Source organism: Acomys russatus, chromosome 20, assembly GCF_903995435.1.
Source record: "Acomys russatus chromosome 20, mAcoRus1.1, whole genome shotgun sequence".
In the NCBI taxonomy this organism is placed as follows: domain Eukaryota; kingdom Metazoa; phylum Chordata; class Mammalia; order Rodentia; family Muridae; genus Acomys; species Acomys russatus.
The window spans coordinates 43,455,823-43,474,015 of NC_067156.1; the positions used below are offsets into that span (position 1 = coordinate 43,455,823).

The 18,193-nt window shown below is 46.3% G+C and overlaps 1 protein-coding gene across 2 annotated transcripts in view; it reads right to left on the reverse strand.

The window, feature by feature from the left end:
• Aldh7a1 (aldehyde dehydrogenase 7 family member A1) overlaps nt 1–18,193 on the reverse strand; it is a 58,767-nt gene that overhangs the window by 13,418 nt on the left and 27,156 nt on the right. The window contains exons 12-18 of one of the 2 annotated variants that reach the window (XM_051163248.1): nt 17,107–17,191; nt 15,261–15,367; nt 13,240–13,356; nt 12,968–13,065; nt 12,743–12,816; nt 9,588–9,663; nt 8,209–8,463 (exon numbers count right to left, since the gene is read on the reverse strand). In XM_051163248.1, coding sequence (XP_051019205.1) covers nt 8,409–8,463; nt 9,588–9,663; nt 12,743–12,816; nt 12,968–13,065; nt 13,240–13,356; nt 15,261–15,367; nt 17,107–17,191 — 612 coding nt within the window. In that variant the 3' untranslated portion in view covers nt 8,209–8,408. Of the gene's footprint in view, nt 1–8,208; nt 8,464–9,587; nt 9,664–12,742; nt 12,817–12,967; nt 13,066–13,239; nt 13,357–15,260; nt 15,368–17,106; nt 17,192–18,193 lie in introns of those variants that run through there. The other variant, XM_051163249.1, reaches the window with a different exon arrangement.

Sequence of the window (18,193 nt, forward strand, 5' to 3'; positions counted from 1 at the left end):
AATTCAGATCATCCTCGGCACATAGTGAAGCTGAGACCAGTCTGAGCTGCAAGAGATTCTCTCACCAGTAAGAGCCAGAGTGCAGTGGTGTACGTCTTGAATCCTGGTCCTTGGGAATCAAAAGCAGGTGGACCTCTTTGCATGCAAGGCCAGTTTGGTCTACAGAATTACACGAGCCAGCCCTGGCTGCATAGTTGGGCCTCCCTGTGAGCAATTAACAGAGAGCCAAAGTCACAACAGAAACAAAGCAGGTGGTCATCTCTCGGGTCAGAAGGGCCCAGAAGTGGGCAGCTCAGAGCCGATGTCCGTGTGCTGAAGAGTCCTCAGAAGTAGGGATTCTTCCCGCTTTTCACATGGCCACACCTTCCAGTCTGTGGACCTGACGTTTTTTTCTAGCCACACAAAGGAAGGGAAGATGACAACGGTGGGATAAAATGGCCCATCTTCACCATTGACAGATTCTACTACAACCTCCACAGAGCACCAACTTGTTCCACTAGTCACTATGCCATGTGTCAGCCACCTTGTGAAACACTGGGAAGAGAGTGTGAACAAGCCAGACAAGGGTGAGCCTCGGCAGGGTTCTCACTCAGTAAGTGAAACAATAAAATACTAAGTGTATACATAGCGGTCATGGCCAAAGACAGGAAAAGTTTGATCTTTTTTGTTTGTTTGGTTGGTTGGTTGGTTTTTGTTTTGTTTTTCAAGAAAGAGTTCTCTGTGTAATAGCCCTGGCTGTCCTGGACTCACTCTGTACATCAGGCTGGCTTCGAACTCACAGAGATCAGCCTGCCTCTGCCTCTGCCTCCCAAGTGCTGGCATTAAAGGCGTGCGCCACACCCAGCTGAGAGGGAGAGTTTGAATTTAACATGGTGATGGTCATGAGAGAGCTTCTGTAACCTTCCCTGCTCTTGTTAAGCCACAGAAACACAGAGACATATAGAGACACTCATAGACACAGACAGACAGACAAACATACACAGAGACACATACAGACCCATGCACACAGACACTCATAGACACAGACAGACAGATACAACACACACACACACACACACACAAGAAACAAACACATATGAAGCCTCCCTCCTGTGCCAGCTGAGATCACAGGCTCTCCTTCCTGCACAGCGCAGTGGGCAGCCAGCTCAGAGGCCTTACTGCATGGAGGTGGAAGGGACACAAATTTCACTTTACAATAATCCAGGGAGCACTGCAAGTGGGATGCACAGCTGCTTGCCTCACAGTAATCCAAAACCGGGCTGCTTCCTATAGCTCAGGTTCTTAGGTCTGCATCGTGGTGCAGCCTACAAGTTCACCACCCTGGCGGGAGAACTATCATGAATTGTGCAGTCAGTCAAGAAACAGAGTGGGGGCCGGGCATGGTGGCACACGCCTTTAATCCCAGCACTCGGGAGGCGGAGGCAGGTGGATCACTGTGAGTTCGGGGCCAGCCTGGTCTACCAAGTGAGTCTAGGACAGCCAAGGCTACAAAGAGAAACCCTGTCTCAGTAGGAAAAAAAAAGATGCGAGACTATGACACTAGAGTCATTTACCAATGACAGCTGCTTTGGGTCATCAAGAGGCACATGCTAATAAAGTTCTGTCCTGTTTCTCTGCTGCCAATCTGTCTGTGGGTAACGGAATTTAAAGAGCCCCAGTGAGAGAGCCTGAGCGTGACGCGGAGGCGCGGAATCAGGCTCCTCTTTTAGCATTCCCTGACAAGGATACCACAGTCGTCAGAGGCAGCTCCCCGGCTCCTGCTGTTACTCCAGTGGCCCACATACCTAACACAGCCATCCTTTCTCTCCAATAAGAAGACTTGGCTCTGATGGCCCAAGTCCTAGATCTAAGAGGCCTAGCCCAGATGATGAAGTCTCTGCTAGATCCTATTTGCTTAAGAAATGACCCTTGAATGGGGGCAGGGGATGGGGTAACTCCATCTGTCCAGACTTCTGAGCCTCCCTTGATATGAAAGAGTGCCTCTGGGGTGCTGCAGCCTAAGCCTGACTCCTCACAGGATGGCCTGGAGGCCTGACCCCAAGCCCTGCTGTCTGCTTACTACATTTCAGATACAAAGCCCTTGTGGTTAGTATTATATGTCCGTTCAAACACCTTGAAGAAGCGTGGTAAATACGACCACCAGGATTTGTAGGAGACAATACTATGCTTTAGAAGTGAGATGGTTTCCTGGTGCTGTATGTACAGCCTGGTGTTGGGAATCATAGCACAGATCCAGGGCTTCTAGCATCCTGGGGCCATAAAAAGAAGAGGCCCTGTGCACAGAAAATAACAGCAATGGCCACGGCCCTGTTGCTGTGGCTGTCCACTTCTTTTATCAGCCTGTCTTCTCCAGGCAACCAGGCTTTCTGGGTTAGCCAGTGGCCACCACAGGGTTTCCAGCTCTGCCAAGCCCTAGCCCCAGCTGCCTCCCTTGCCCACAATCCTCTCTTCCTTCCGCCCTTTCCTAATCAACCTTGACTTTTCCATGATGGGCTGCTTCCGTAAGCAGATGGGTGACTGTCCTGGAAAACAGTAGGAGGATCTAAGCGAACCCTCAGTTGGCAGACAGTCAGACTGCATGAGGAAGATGCTGCAGCCCACGGTGGAGGCTACCTCCCCACTCCTACACCACCCTCTCAACAGACAACATGGAGTCCTTGACTAACAAGCAGCCCTGCAGAGAGCAGCCTCACGCCAGCAGGCTTACTGATCTCAGACATCTACTTTTGAGTACCTAGAGTGGGGCCAGAGAGACAGCTCAGTCAGTAAAGTGATCGCTGTGCAAGCATGCGGACCTGAGTTTGAGCCCCAGAAACCATGGCGGGCAAGGGAACCTGGCATGCTATTATGTTATACTTCTAGACCTCTGAAGATGGAGCTAGGAAGATCCCTGGGGCTCCCTGGCTGGCCATCCAATACAGTCTACTGTGAATTCCAAGATGGTGAGAAACACAGTCTCCAGAGAGGGGGGATGGGGGTGGGGGGGGGGATGGAGAAACAGACAGACACAGAGAGACAGATACCAGAGGAATGACACCTGACCTCTGGCCTTCACATGCATGCAAACACACACACCCATACATCAGCATACACACAGGAACACACACACACACACACAATCTTGAAAAGGAAATACTTGACAGTGGAGAATGCTGCAGGTGCCTCCTTTAAAAATAATGTCGTTCTTAGAGACAAACGAAAATCGCACACCACCTGATTGGAGCACCAAAGCTGAGGGACACCTGAGACTTCCAAAATCAGGGCCACAATGTCAAGACAAGAGGCCAGCGCAGCAGGGTGCTACTGGGACAATAGCAAAAGTTGAATAGGATCAAAAGATTGTATCTAACATATTGGCAGTTGTCTCAGTCAGAGTTTCTATTGCTGTGAAGAGAAACCATGACCACAGCCAACTCTTATAAAGAAAACATGTCATCGGGGCTGGCTTACAGTTCAGAGGTTTATGGTCCAGTGTCATCACGGCAGGAAGCATGGCAGCATGGCAGACAAGATGCGGGAGAAAGAGCCAAGAGTTCTACATCTGGATCAGCAGGCAACAGGAAGAGACAATGAGCCACTGGGCCTGGCTTGTACTTCTGAAATCTCAAAGCCTACCCCCAATGACACACTTCCTCCAACAAGTCACACTCATAGCCTACCCACAATGATACACTTCCTCCAACAAGGCCACACCTCTAATAATGCTGTTCGTCTATGGGTGTTGTTCTCCTCTTCCGGAGGGCAGGGGGGATACTGATAGCAAGAGGTGCAGAAACCATAAGCACAATGGAGATCAAATACTCTGGGAACCACCTCAGGAGCTAGTTCAACTTTACCTAGGGAGAAGGGTGGGAGGTTTGGGGAGTGGGTGGGAGGCTTGCAGGATAGGTGTGCATAATTGGTTGGAACCAAGCACTTTAAGGATGCTTGTTTTGCATTTGGTAGCACATTCCTATCATATGAACGGGAACACAGTACCTAACCAGCCTATAACAACAGGGAGGGGAGAACTAGCTGTGTTGAGGGCCGTATATCAAATGTGACTAGGGGCATGTGTGTCAGGCAGAGCCAGAGGCCCTGCTGGGGAGAGGGAGTCCCCCAGAGAATAGCTATCCAGATTGGGACGATGGCAACCTCAAACAGCAGGGTCTTTCCAACATATGGAGACCATTTTCACTCATACCACAAGAGCAGAAATGTACTTAACTTCCCAGTTTTGGTAGCTGTATCGTATCACAGGAAATCGTTGTTGTGAGGAACACATTCCTACAAGTTGTCCTCTGACCTTTTTTACATGTGCATTGTGGTGTATGTCGTGCATATGTGCACACACAAAATAAACATAATTTTTTAAAAAGTACAAAAGAAATAACTTGTGTTTTGGCTACAGTCAAGTATAAAATAAAATATAAACATTCAGGCAGGGGGTAGAAGGTTCTAGAAATATGGCCCAGTGGTTAATAGCACTACCAGCTCTTCCAGAGGACCCAGGTTCTATTCCCAACACCCAAATCACATATGTGTAACTGCAGGTCCAGAGGATAAGAAAATCTCTTCATACTTTTTGCTTCCTAGTGCTGTCATGAAAATGACACAGGTAATATTTAAGTGCTTTGAAAACTGCCTGAACACCCTGTGGAACTGATTAAATGGGTTAACCTCACACACAATCACTGTGGAGAGGACAGTGACAGGAAAACTTAATCATCCTTTTGGTTTTTTTTTTTTTTTCTTTATTATGTGTATGTGTGTTTGCCTGCATGAGTTCATGTCTACCATATGTGTTCAGGAGCCTGTGGAAGCCAGAAGAGGACATCAGATTCCTTGGAGCTGGAGTTCAGGTGGTTGTGAGCCACCATGTGGATGCAGGGAACCCAACATGGATCCTCTGGACTAGCCATAAGCACCCTGAATCACTGAACTAGCTCTCTAGCTCTTTAATCATATTTTTTGACTTAAAAGGAACCCACAATTACAAACATTGTGTTTGGTATTAGAAGTCTGGGTGATCTGTGTAGCTAACAGAAGTGTGAGGAAGCTGATGAGAGTGGGGCAGTGAGCTCAGCACATGTCTGCTGATTGGCAATTTCCAGAATGACCTCTAGAATCCAGTCAGCTCAATGCGCCTTCTCAAACATGGCACTGAGCAACAGCGCCACCTGCAGGTCAATACCATAATGACAACTGAGACTTCCACTCAAGGCCTGGGTTTCCATCTCCAGCACTGCATTAAACTGGTGTGGTGCTGTACACCTGTAATCCCAGCACTGGAGCGGTGGCAGTATTAGCAGGAGCTCAAGGTCACTGTCAGCTTCATAGTGAGTTCAAGGCTAGCCTGGACCCTGCACTTCAATGGGGGCGGGCGATAGGAGACGGCTCAACATTAAGAGCACTGGTTGCTCTTCCAGAGGATTCAGGTTCAATTTCCAACACCCACACATCAGTTCACAACTATAACTCGTCCTGGGGATCCAACACATTTTTCTGGTTGGTGCAGACATATATGTGGGCAAAAGACCCATGCACATACAAATATAAATAAATAGGCAGGGATGAAGCGATGGCTCAGTGGGTAAAGCACTCACCACACAAGTATGAAGGACTGCATTTGGAGCCCCAGCACTCACACAGACCCCTCAGCAGCTCATAAGGATTACAGACAGGGGATTCCCAGTTGGCTGTGGAGACTAGATGAATCAGTCTCAGGATGTAAGGTGGAGAACCATCATACATGTACCTGCACACACACACACACACACACAAACACACATATACACACATTAGTAATCTTTACCTATTAAATCAGTAAAAAAAAAAAAAAAAAAAAAGAGGACAACTTAAAAGCAAAAGTTTTAATAAAAACATTTTGACAAATAGAGCCCTTGTGATAGAAACATATAAAAAAATTATGGAGTTTCAAAGGAATCCTTTAAGATCAGTTTTGGCCAAGATTCTAAACACTGTGCATGAATGTCACGTGCAACCCTTCATCACAGCTCCTTAAATGTTTAACTCAAGTGTAAAGGTTCTTTTTGGACAAAATGAGCACTGGGAGACTTCTAATCCCAGCACTTGGGAGGCAGGGGCAAGTGGATCTCTGGGTTCAAGTCCAGCCAGTCTGAGCCTGACTGTTATTTTTGCGTTGTTCGTCATGACATGGCCTCATGGTCCTCAGACCCTCCTGAAGGCCGGGGTTCCAGGCGTGTGCCTCCATGCCCATTTATTTGGTGTGGAGACCGCATTCAGAGTTCCTGATTCTCCAACTTCATTTTTCTCTTTAACTTTTTTTTCCCAAAACATTATCTTGCTTTAAAGAAATCAAGCTGGGCAGTGACACATACCTATAATCCCATCTCCCAGAATGCCTGCCCTACCCCACCCCACCCCCCAAAAAAACTGTCTCAAGAACAAGTAGTTCTAGTGGTTCATGCCTGTAATTCCAGCACTCAGGGAGGCAGAGGGAGGAGGATCTCTGTGAGTTCGCAGCTAGCCTGGTCTACAATGTGACTCCAGGACAGTCAAGGCTACACAGAGAAACCCTGTTTCAAACAAAACAAAACAAGCAAAACAAAAAAGAAAGAAAAAATAGTTCTAAAGCAGGCAGTGGAAACTGGCCAGCTCACCGCATTGTGTGTGTGTTATAAAAAAGAGCAATCTGTGTCCTCATGGCCATAGCGATGATTCTGAATCCACCTCCAGATCTTAACAAGCCACATCAGTTCCTTACTTAGTCATTCAGGGCACTGTTGATTTTTGCACAAGAAATGAACTGTTTGCTCTGCCCTCACTCCTGCCCACATCCTCTTAGGTCCACCCTCAGTATCTGGCTTGGTTCATACCCATCGATGGCAAGGATATGCCTAAGTCAATGCATTTACAAGTGACAATGGAACTGTGTGAACACACATAACTTTATAATAGATTTTACTTAAATCTATATTAACTTAATACAATGTGGGAGATGGAAATTCAGGCTTTGAATGGCAAGCAGTCTACCTAACCAAGCTACATCCCTTCCCCTTTAATTTTTAAAGTCAAGTATACTATAACCTTAATTCTATGAATGTTTATTATATATTATTATTAGTATTTACTTAATAATTATTAATGTTCCACCTGTTTCTTCCCCACATCAAAATCAGTCCCCAGAATTCTTCAGTATTGTCCAAATCTTTCTACACCATGATAGCTCACGTTACCTACAGATGTCCTATCTTATTCCCCCAAAGGTTTCTACAGTGTGACAGAAGAAGGCAGAGAGGTGGCCATGCAGTACAGAGTGACAGCACCACAGGAGAACGGGTACCTCTGGGCCCATCTACAGGTTCTCAGCATGATCTTAGACTCAACAGTGACCTCCCCTAAGCACCCCATGAGCCTGTGGCCTGAGGTAACTCAAGGCATCCACATGTGCTTTCAGGAGCCACTTCTGTCCCAGAGTTCCCAGCTGCTTCTGGGACAAGAATGAAGGTCTATCTACCTCTGCACATTTCCTTCTGGTTGACACAGTCATGAGCAGTCATAACTTGGTGAGCACCCTTTGTCATTAGAGCATTTTGTTGCAGCAGTGTTGGGACTTGAACCCAGGATTTCACACATGGCAGGCACCCATTCCCAAGAGAGTTAAATCCCTCATCTTACCAACTGCCAGTCATGTGCGCAGTCCCCAGCATGTGAGGGCTGCTTAGCCCCTTCTGTGCCAGAAGAGGGCGCCATGAGTGTTCAAGACTACTCAGAAGACAGCGTTCATCTCTGTACTACAAAGACTCTTCCTCTCTATGCACATCCCCAATCTCCTATGATGATATCAGCTTAACTAAGTAGTTGTTTAAAAAGGGAGGGGGGCGGGGCTTGAGAGATGGCTCAGTGGTTAAGAGCACTGGCTGTTCTTCCAGAGGTCCTGAGTTCAATTCCCAGAAACCACATGGTGGCTCATAACCATCTATAATAAGATCTGGTGCCCTCTTCTGGCCTGCAGGTATAACACTGTATACATAATTTTAATTAAAAAAAAAAAAAAAAAGTCTTTCTGACTTGACTTGTTATTTCTCACGTCTCTGTACCCTATTTTCAATCCCCACTCCCTCTTTCAGGTGAACCCTGATTTGATTTGTCCCACATTCAACACACATAACAATAATAGTAAATAAACTTAAAAAAAAAATTAATAAGCAACATAAAAGTTAACCAAACCTATCTTTTGCTAAATGTAGCTAGGTTGTGACTATTTAATCTTGAATTTTTGAAAAATGAGTATCTTGGTATCTTGATTTAGTCAGGTGTTTGGGATCACGGGAGATTGGGCACTGTTGCACTGAAAGTGAGCGTTTATTCAGGGAAAACCAGTTTTCTCAGGCTTCTTCAGAGCAGCGGCAGGAATGGCTGAGTGATGTTGAGCGGAAGCCTCATCACTGGAACTTGATACCTTGAGCCAGAGGAAGGGACGTGCTGTGGTTGATGGTACTGGGGAGACAAGAATTGGATGGATGGCAGTGCACACCTGATACAGAATGCTTCCTCATATTAAAGCCACGGGCTCATTCACATCAACAACCTACAAGTTGGCACAAGCTAACTTTAGTATACAAAACAATGTCAGTGCGGTTCCTTACAAAAAAAAAGTAGAGAAGCACAGATGTCTGAAGATGCACATCACCTGTCACCCATAGTTTATCTTTTGCTCATAATACATGAGTGATATGTATACGTGAACATAATACATGGACGATGCAACGTTATCAAGGAAAATGTAAATATTCTCATTTTGGTTTTCCAAAGTGTGTGTGTGTGTGTGTGTTTTATCCTTTTCCCAAACTGGTCTCCTGAGAGGAAAAGTATCCTGAGTCAATGGGCTGAGAGAATACAATAAAGGTAAAGCAATTCCTAGGCAGCATCTCCAGAAGCCAGCTTCCTCAGGCGCCATGCATGTTCACGCCAACATCCTAATGACTTGGCCTCCAGTCTTGCTCATACTTCCAAGCTGGTCCCCCCCCCCCTGCCCCCTAAGCTTATAGCTCAGACCCCAATGTTCCTCTCTGCTTCACTATGGAAGAAAACGTCACCACAGAAGAAATGGAAAGTGTCCTGCTCCTTGTTACCCTACCCCACCTCTGGGGTAGAACCCACCAAAGGAATTCCACAGTCAGCTGCTATGGACATACAAGGAGTCTGGAAGGGACAAGTGGGGTGAGCAGCCCCCACTGGAGATGTGCGGGAGTCACTTTTTCAGACCTTTTTCTGATTTGGGAGTAGGTGCACATACAGGAGACAACTTGGGCACAGGACTCAAGGCTCAACACAAAGTCCACTCCTGTTTCCTGTACCTCTGTGTACACGCTGCCTCACAGCAACTCCACACAGTCCTAGTGATGCCTCCATCGCGACTGCCACTCCTCACATGACCAGCTATGGAAATTTTCCACGTGGTACGTGATGATGCTTAACCTGTAGCGGCACGCGTGCTCAAAAGGAGGCTGTTGCAGGTCTAGAAAGGTCTAGAGAAACTGAGCAAAGACAAGACTGGAGGGCCGAAGAGCAACAGCCCACTCCTGAAGGCTTCAAGACCAAGCCCGCCCTGCCTTACTTACCACGTGGATCTGCGCATGTACTGCTTCCAGGCATCGCTGCCAGACTCCCTGCCACCACCGGTGTGCTTCTCTCCTCCTACAGGAAGGCAAACTCGTCTCGGTGGGCTCTCAGAGAACACCAGAGCTATCAGATTACCACAAACGGCGGCTAAGGTGGCACACGCCTCTAATCCCAACCCTCAGAGACCCAGGCTGGAGAATTATAAGTTGAAGATCGCCCTGGGACATATAAGATGAAGTGCCCCTCCGTGCAAAAGAAAATGGAAGAGAAGAGGAAAGAAGAAGTGGCAGTGGCAGCCGCAGAGATGGCTTGGTGGTTGGTTAAGAGCACTGGCTGCTCTTGCATAGGACCCAGGTTCAGTTCTCAGCACCCACATGGCAGTTCACAACCATCTAGAACTCTAGTTCCAAGGCACCAGGTGCCCTCTTTTCAGGCCCTGCAGGCAACAGGCATGTAAATGGTACTAATATATATGTAAACACTCATAGACATAAAATAAGTAAATCTTTTAAAAAAAACTTTTTTTTAAAGTAGGATGGGCTGGAGAGATGACACAGAAGTTAAGAGCACTGGCTGCTCTTCCAGAGGTCCTGAGTTCAATTCCCAGCAACCATAGGGTGGCTCACAACCATCTATCATGAGATCTGGTGCCCTCTTCTGGCATGCAGGTGTACACTGTATTCATAATAAACAATTTTTTTAAAAAAAACATAAGGGAAGTGGGAAATCAACAAGGACCCACAACTGAACAACGGGCAAAGAGTGAGAGACTGGAGCACACAGGGACGTCATCAAACCCCTTCCCTCAAGGCTCAGAGACCTATGTGGAAGAGGAAGCAGAAAGACTAAAAATCAAAGGTGTCGGGTGATACCGAGCGATGTGTCTTCCAAACACAACAGAAGTGATGCACATATGAACACAGAGAACATGGCAACACACCCAAAACTTTTACAGGCTCAAGCCAGATGGGATCCCAGCTCCAAAATGGGAAAGTGAAGACGAGATCCAAAACCTAACCAAGAAACTATTTGTAAGTGATGTCCAATGGCCATGGGAAAATCCATTTTCTTCAACGGCATGTCAATGTGCCTATCAACAGACTTCACATCAGGCCCATGATCAGGAGTAGTTAACAAAAACAAAGTCAACTCCAGTCTTCTGGTTGTTGGTGTGTGTGTGTGTGTGTGTGTGTGTGTGTGTGTGTGTGTGTGTGTGTGTGTTTTAAACAGAGAAAAAGAACATAAAGTTTGGCAGGTAGGATGGTGGGGAAGCTCTGGGAAGCAATTTATTTTTACTATAGTTTGGGTTTTTTCTGTTGTTTTTCTTTTTCAGGCTCGGTCTTGCTGGCCTGGTACACAGTCCCAGCTGGCCTCAAACTTATGGCAATCCTTCTGCTTCAGCCTACAGCAAGCTGGTTTGCTTTTTGCTTTTGTGTTACATTGATTTAGTGTGTGTGTGAGTGTGAGTGTGTGTGTGTGTGTGTGTGTGTGTGTGTGTGTGTGTGTGTGTGTGTGTGTGTGTGTGTGTGTTCTTGAGTATTCATGCCACAGTATGAGTTCAGAGACCAGAAGACAACAACCTTCATGGGTTAGTTCATTCCTTCTACCATGTGGAGTCAACTCAGATTCGCAGGCCTGAAAGCAAGCACCCTGACCCACTAAGCCATCTTGCTGTCCCCACTAAAAATTTTAGGGCTGGAGAGATGGCTCAGAGGTTAAGAACACTGTTCTTTCAGAGGTCCTGAGTTCAATTCCCAGAAACTATGTGGTGGCTCACAGCCATCTGTAACATGATCTGATGCCCTCTTCGGGCCTGCCGGTGTACTTGTAGGCAGAGCACTTCATAAAAATAATAAATAAGCCAGGCTTGGTGGCACATGCCTTTAATTCCAGTACTCAGGAGGCAGAGGCAGGCAGATCTCTGTGAGTTCGAGGCCAGCCTGGTCTACAAAGTGAGTTCAGGACAGCCAAAGCTACACAGAGAAACACTGTCTCAAAAAAAAAAAAAAAAAAAAAAAAGCAAAAGTAAATAAATAAATAAATAAAAGAATACTTTTAAACAAGTAGAATTTAACATATGCAAAAAACCCAGACAACCAAAAGCTGCCGCTAAACATCAGCAATTCACAAACAGGGCCTTGTGAAAAACATGACCTAGTATTTCATCTACTGAGAGGCAGCAGATAAAGTCCTGAGTGCGTGCATACTGTTGACATGAGTAGACACGCCCAGGACGCCAATAGCAAGGCCTTCCCCAGGTTCGACTGTGGGTGCCCACCAACAGTTATCCCTTAGCTAAAATCTGTGTGAGCAGAACGTTTCCACCACAGCTCCCTCATCCTAAGGACTGCAACCTGAGACTGCTGCCCACAGGGCCTTCCTGAGGAGATTAGCCAGCCCACTGCCGCCTCCTGTCTTTACTATATATAATAAGTGCAGTGAGTTTCCAGGCCGCTGCTTGTATGTCTCCATCAGACTGCCAAGTCCACTAGATCTCAGCTTCTCCATACGTGTGGCACTTCTCCATTTACTCCCTGTCACCTAGGTCAACTGCTAAACCCACTTTGATTGTTTCCTGGCTTTGAAGTAGACGTTTTTAACCATCCTGGGTCTGGGATCTTCTGCCTAGAAGAAAATAATGAATTTCCAGGCTTATATATCCTAGGCTAGGGTCCTGATGCAATGTAAACAGAGGACGAGGACCCCGCTAAGAACTTGGGCTGCAGCGCATGCTCTTTCAACCGTGCTAGATCACTGCTTATCACAGGATGTAAACGGGATGTCGTCTCCCCCGCCCCCCTCTCTCTTTGGTTTTTCAAGACAGGGTTTTTGTGCGTAGCTCTGGATGTCCGGGAACTCACTCTATAGACCAGGCTGGCCTCGAACTCAGAGAGCCACCTGTCTCTGACTCCCAAGGGCTTTGCTGGGACGAAAGGCATGCGCCATCTCCTCCCAGCTTGTGTTCCCATTTCTTCACAAGCTTCTAAAGGTGAACACTGCTCGCCCTTTGCTGCTCAACGTGGAAAAGGAGTTCTGAGGACAGAGGCTCTAGCCCTGTGATAGAGTTAGCCTACCACACATGACACCCTGGGTTCCCACTCTGGTACCAAAATACAAGCATCTTTTAAAAAGGAAAAAATGAGTCTCTACATACCAAACGCACCGCCAATCTCGGCCCCGCTGGTAGGAATGTTGACGTTGACAATGCCACAGTCCGAACCTTTAGGTCTGTGTGTGTGTAAGGAGGGGGACAGTGAGAAAAACACACAGGAAGTAAAAACAGAACACAACAAAGCCCAGACACTCAGGCTCTCACTAGGAACACGACCACTCACTATGTCGGGAGTTATGTACACGTTCGAAACAGACTACGTCATACCCGAGCCAGCGGAAGATTCTGCCCAAATCCTTGGTAAAGATGCTGCTCGAGAGACCCTGTTTCACTTCATTATTCCATGCGAAGACCTCTTCTTCATTCTAAAAGGACAGAGACAGGGAGCTGTCAGTGCTGCCTGTGCTGCGGCACTCACTCCACACAAGGTGCTTTAGTGCACTGAGCGCCACCAAGAGGTAATGCTTGCCTAACTGTTTCTCTCACGGTTTGCATCTTTTTTTTTTCTTTCTTTCTTCTTTTTTTTTTTTTTTTTTTACCTTGAATTTGAAGATATAGAGAATGGGGGCAAAAGTCTCCTTGTGCACAATGGCCGCGTCGTGGGCAAGACCGGTCACGATGGTGGGCTCCACGTAATTGCCAGGGTGGTCCATGACCTTCAGCAGAAAGACGGAATAAAGAGAATGGATGCATTGCCTCTCCCAGGACGAGAGGGTCAGAGGACGTCATCCCTGCCTGCATTCATGAGGAGAAAAACAGGTAAATGACATCTCCAAAGCAGCACCCTACTAGGAATGAAGATGGCCTCCTGCTCCTATTTGCTCTTTGTCACAGAGAAACATAGAGAAAAGGGTTTGAGAGGAAAACCATGTTGTGTGCCACTAGAACGTTATTTGGTGGCCCAAGGTGCCTGAAATGCTTGTTTTTAAGCTAATTTTAAAATAGGCAACCTGTACCCACTGTGTCACTGATTAAATAGTGTTCCACCCAAATTCATACTGGGACTAGTTCTCAGAGTGACAGCATCTGGACAAACAACCTTCAGGGTAGTTATCAGTCGTTAAGAAACAAGGCACGTGGTGGCACACGCCTTTAATCCCAGCACTCGGGAGGCAGAGGCAGGCGGATCGCTGTGAGTTCGAGGCCAGCCTGGTCTACAAAGTCAGTCCAGGACAGCCAAGACTACACAGAGAAACCCTGTCTCAAAAAACCAAAAAAAAAAAAAAAAAAAAAAAAAAAAAGAAACAAGGCATCAGAGTAGGCCTAATCCAACAGGACCAGCATTTCCTGCACCCTGGGAAAAAGTCACATGAGGACTCATCCGGAAGCCAGAGAGACTTCACCAGAAGCCAATTCTGGCAGCACTGTGGTACTGGTTTCCAGACCAGTCTCTGGGACTTTGTTATGCAAGCCCCAGGGAATCTATACACATTAAGTAAAACTCCAAAAGGTGCTTTATAAGCACTCTCCATATAACCAAACTCCCAGCTCCCCAGGTAGGGGACGACTGCCTTCTCTCATGAAGCTTTCTCGCCCTCTATGCTCCACATCAACCCTGCACCCTAAACCGTGTGCCTATAGCTAGCCCTGTCTGTTCCTCCACAGGTCTACTCAACCACAAACTTGGGGAAGCCTCACACAAGGATGGACCCTATTCCTGTAGCGATTAGGTTGTTATTTACAGGAAGACTAATATAAGAAAAAAGTATGCCAGGAGGTGGTGGCACACATCTGTAATCCCAGCACTCGGGAGGAAGAGGCGGGCGGATCTTTGTAAATTCAAGGCCAGCCTGGTCTACAGAGCAAGTTCCAGGACAGCCAGAGCTGGAACACATAGAAACCCTGTCTCAACAAACAAAAACAAATGAACAAAAAGTGTACAAATCTACATCCACACAGCGTCCAGCTGGGTCTGAGTGTCTCCACTCAGGATGGAAAGTTTGTCAGATTGCCTTGCGAGAATTGGGTGTCCACGAATATCAAATTAAATAAAACTAAACAGGCAATAAATTCTAATTTATTACTGTAATAACTACATCCTTTGCACAAATGAAGGCCACAAGTCCATGAAGCAAAGGCCTTGCCTGTATATTGAAAGAACTGAAGAAGAATGTAGTTCTCAATGGGTGTGACGACACTAGCCTTTCATCCCAGCCCTTAAGTGGGCAGAGGCAGGTGAATCTGAGTTCTAGCTTCCCATGGACACATGGTAAGACCATGTTTCAATGTAGTTCTCGAGTGTTGATAATAACAGCATGTATTTCTGGGATTCCCTTCCCTAAGTATCTCCAAGAATCAGTAGGCATGAATTCTACCTACTCTGAACACAGTCTTAAGCTAAAGCACGCCAGAATCCCTAACTCAGAGGTAACTACGACAAAGGTCTCGGTGCCTTTTCTGTCATCATTCCTCAAAACCCTTCTCCCCTTGAAACAGAGCTGAGGAGAAGAAAAGAGGCTACCTGGGACCCTTCACCAGTTTTTCTCAGCAATCTGTTTGTGCTCAAAGGAAAGAAACAGACAAAGGAAGGTTGTCATTACCCACGCACAGCTGTCATTACCTTGCCCCCACAGGCCACGGTGCCTCCTTGTTTCTTCGCTTCTTCCACAGCTTGAAGAAACATGTCCACTGCCTGTTTGGTATGGAGAGGCCCATAGAGAATATTCGCTGGGGAGAGAAATGGGACGCTCTACACTTTGCCTTCAGTAACTTCCTTTTCTTATGTTAGTGACTTTCCAAATTAACGGGCGCTCAGTTGAGAGCAGGAAATCAGTCACTTTTTCCTGGGAAGGACCAGATGCTTAACATCTTATGCTTTGTACCAAGTATGTAGTCTCCAACACAACTACTCAAGTCTGCCTTTGGAGTCCGAAAGCTGCCATCCACAGTATGCAAGTGAGTAGAGGTGGCCGTGAGGCAGACAGAAACATAGCAAGCCAAACGTGCTTGTCAACCCCTACCTTAAGAGGAATGGCCGTCAACTAAAGTGATGCCCTAAAAGACATAAGAGGGGCATGTTCATGATAGTGTGCCCACTCTTGAAGACCATCATAATCTCCGTGGCTACCGTGCCATTCAACAGGGTACACCAACCATTACCAGAAAGTAGAGCATTCAAACACCTGCAGGGAAAGTTAGGTCCCTGCGAGGATGTAGCAGTCAGCCATGGAAAGCCCTGGACAAGGATTATTTCCAGCAGAGATAATAGCAGCAAAGAGCCGGAAATGCTTGAAAACACTGGGAAGTTGGACAAACTGGAGCCCCAAGAGCGAGGGGCCAAGTGGACAATAAGCAGGGTGGAAGGCAGGTGCAACATCATCATGAGGCCTGGGAATATGCCACAGAAGTCTGTGCACAGTGACGGCACTGGGGTGTCCCAAGCACACAGGTGGATTATATTTTTTCACTTATTTCTAATTATGTGTATGTCTATTTGTGTGCAGGTGGGGACACAGGAGTGTAGGCGCCTGCGGAGGCTGGAGTGATCGGATGGCTGTAAAGCGAGACATGGTGGTGCATGACTTTAATCCTAGTACTTACAAGGCAGAAGCAATCGGATCTCTGTGAGTTCAAGGCCGGCCAGGACTACTCTATAAAACATCATCTCAACCCAATCCCCCAAAAAGGCCATTGTAAATTACCTGATATGGGTGCTGGGAATCTAGTAATCTCTGCAAGAGCTATTACATGCTCTTCTTCACCCTGAGCCATCATTCTAGGCCCAACATCTCAATTTTCTTAATGTGGAATATCTAGTTGGCATGAAACTTACTATGTAGACCAGGCTATGTCAAGCCCACAGATATCAGCTGGTTCTGTCTTTTCCACCCCCTGAATGATGAGTTAAAGGCTTGCAGCATCACACTTAGCATGATAACATCTTTAAAAACCACTCTGAACTGGGCGTGATGGAACATGCCTTTAATCCTAGCACTTGGGAGGCAGAGGCAGGTGGATCTCTGTGAGTTCAAGGCCAGCCTGGTCTACAAAGTGAGTCTAAGACAGCTAGGGATACACAGAGAAACCCTATCTTGGAAAACCAAAGAAAAAGAAAACAAAAACACTCTGGTTGCTATGGAAGGCAGAAGTGGAAGCAGGCAAGTCTGGGGACTCGCACACTTTTCCTGAGGATGATGGTAACTCACAAAGGACAGCAAGCAGTAAAAAAAAACCCATAAAAACAAAAAAAACAAAAGCTCAGCCATCATCCCATCTAACTAGGACCCCATCCAAACAGCACCTCAACTCTTACACATATCAAGTACAAGATCCTACCCTGGGAAGACATGTCATCACATGCTGCTCAGGCCTCTCAGAAAAGGGCACCACCACCTCCTCCAACTCAGAGAGTCAGAAATGCACGTAACACCAGCTGTGAAAGGGAAGAATTTTTACCCAATACTCACGGTCCCAGGGGTTCCCAACACGGATCTGCGAGTAAGCACCTTTCAGTCTTTCTACAACTTCCTTATGGATGCTTTCATGCAGAAACTATGTGAAGAAAAACATTCAGGGGAACAACAAAATGAATATACAAGTCTCAAAACAGTGAACAATTTCTTCAATAGCATGGATTAGTAACCACTCAAATACTGTAATCTCTGAAAACAAACTAAAACCATGCTTTTAGTTATATATTTCCTAATTTTAATAGTAATTACGTGAAAGTAAGTAAATAATCTCTTCTAGATATATATTTAAATAAATCCATAAACCAAAGCTAAGAGTGCAGTTTAGTTGGTCATAACTAAGCTCATTTAGCATTCATGAAACCCTGGCTTTGACCCTCAGCACCCCATAGGTCAAATGTGGTACATCACATACCTGGAAGCCCAGTATTAGAGAGGTAGAGGCAGGAGGATCAGAAATTCAAGGCTGTCTTCAACTACATAGAAATCTTGAGGCTAGCCTGGAATACATGAGACCTTGTCTCAAACAAACAAAAAACAACCAAACAAAACACCATAAACCATGGTGTAACAAGTTTTAATAACCTGACCTGCTAAGCTACACAAATCCATTGTTCCTGTTCTTGTTCTACAGAATTTAATATATTAATTAACTGGGGATATATACCTGTCCCACACTGTTAACTGTGAACCTTGGTAAATGTGGGACTCAATAGTTGAGTCAGGGGGCTGGAGAGATGGCTCAGAGGTTAAGAGCACTGACTGCTCTTCCAGAGGTCCTGAGTTCAATTCCCAGCAACCACATGGGGGTTCACAACCATCTATAATGTGATCTGGTAACCTCTTCTGGCCTGCAGGTATACCTGTAGGCAGAGCACTGTATACATAATAATAAATAAATCTTTAAAAAAAAAAATAGTTGAGTCAGGCCAACCTCAGTTGAGTCATCAGAAGTTTTGAGCGTCAGGTTTTGAAGGTCTCCAGCCAGCAGCAGACTAGGAAACCAATACATTTCATGCTGTATTCCTAGTGGCAGAGGTGGACTCACTAGCCAATCTCCCATTCTCTGGGTTAGTCTCCACGT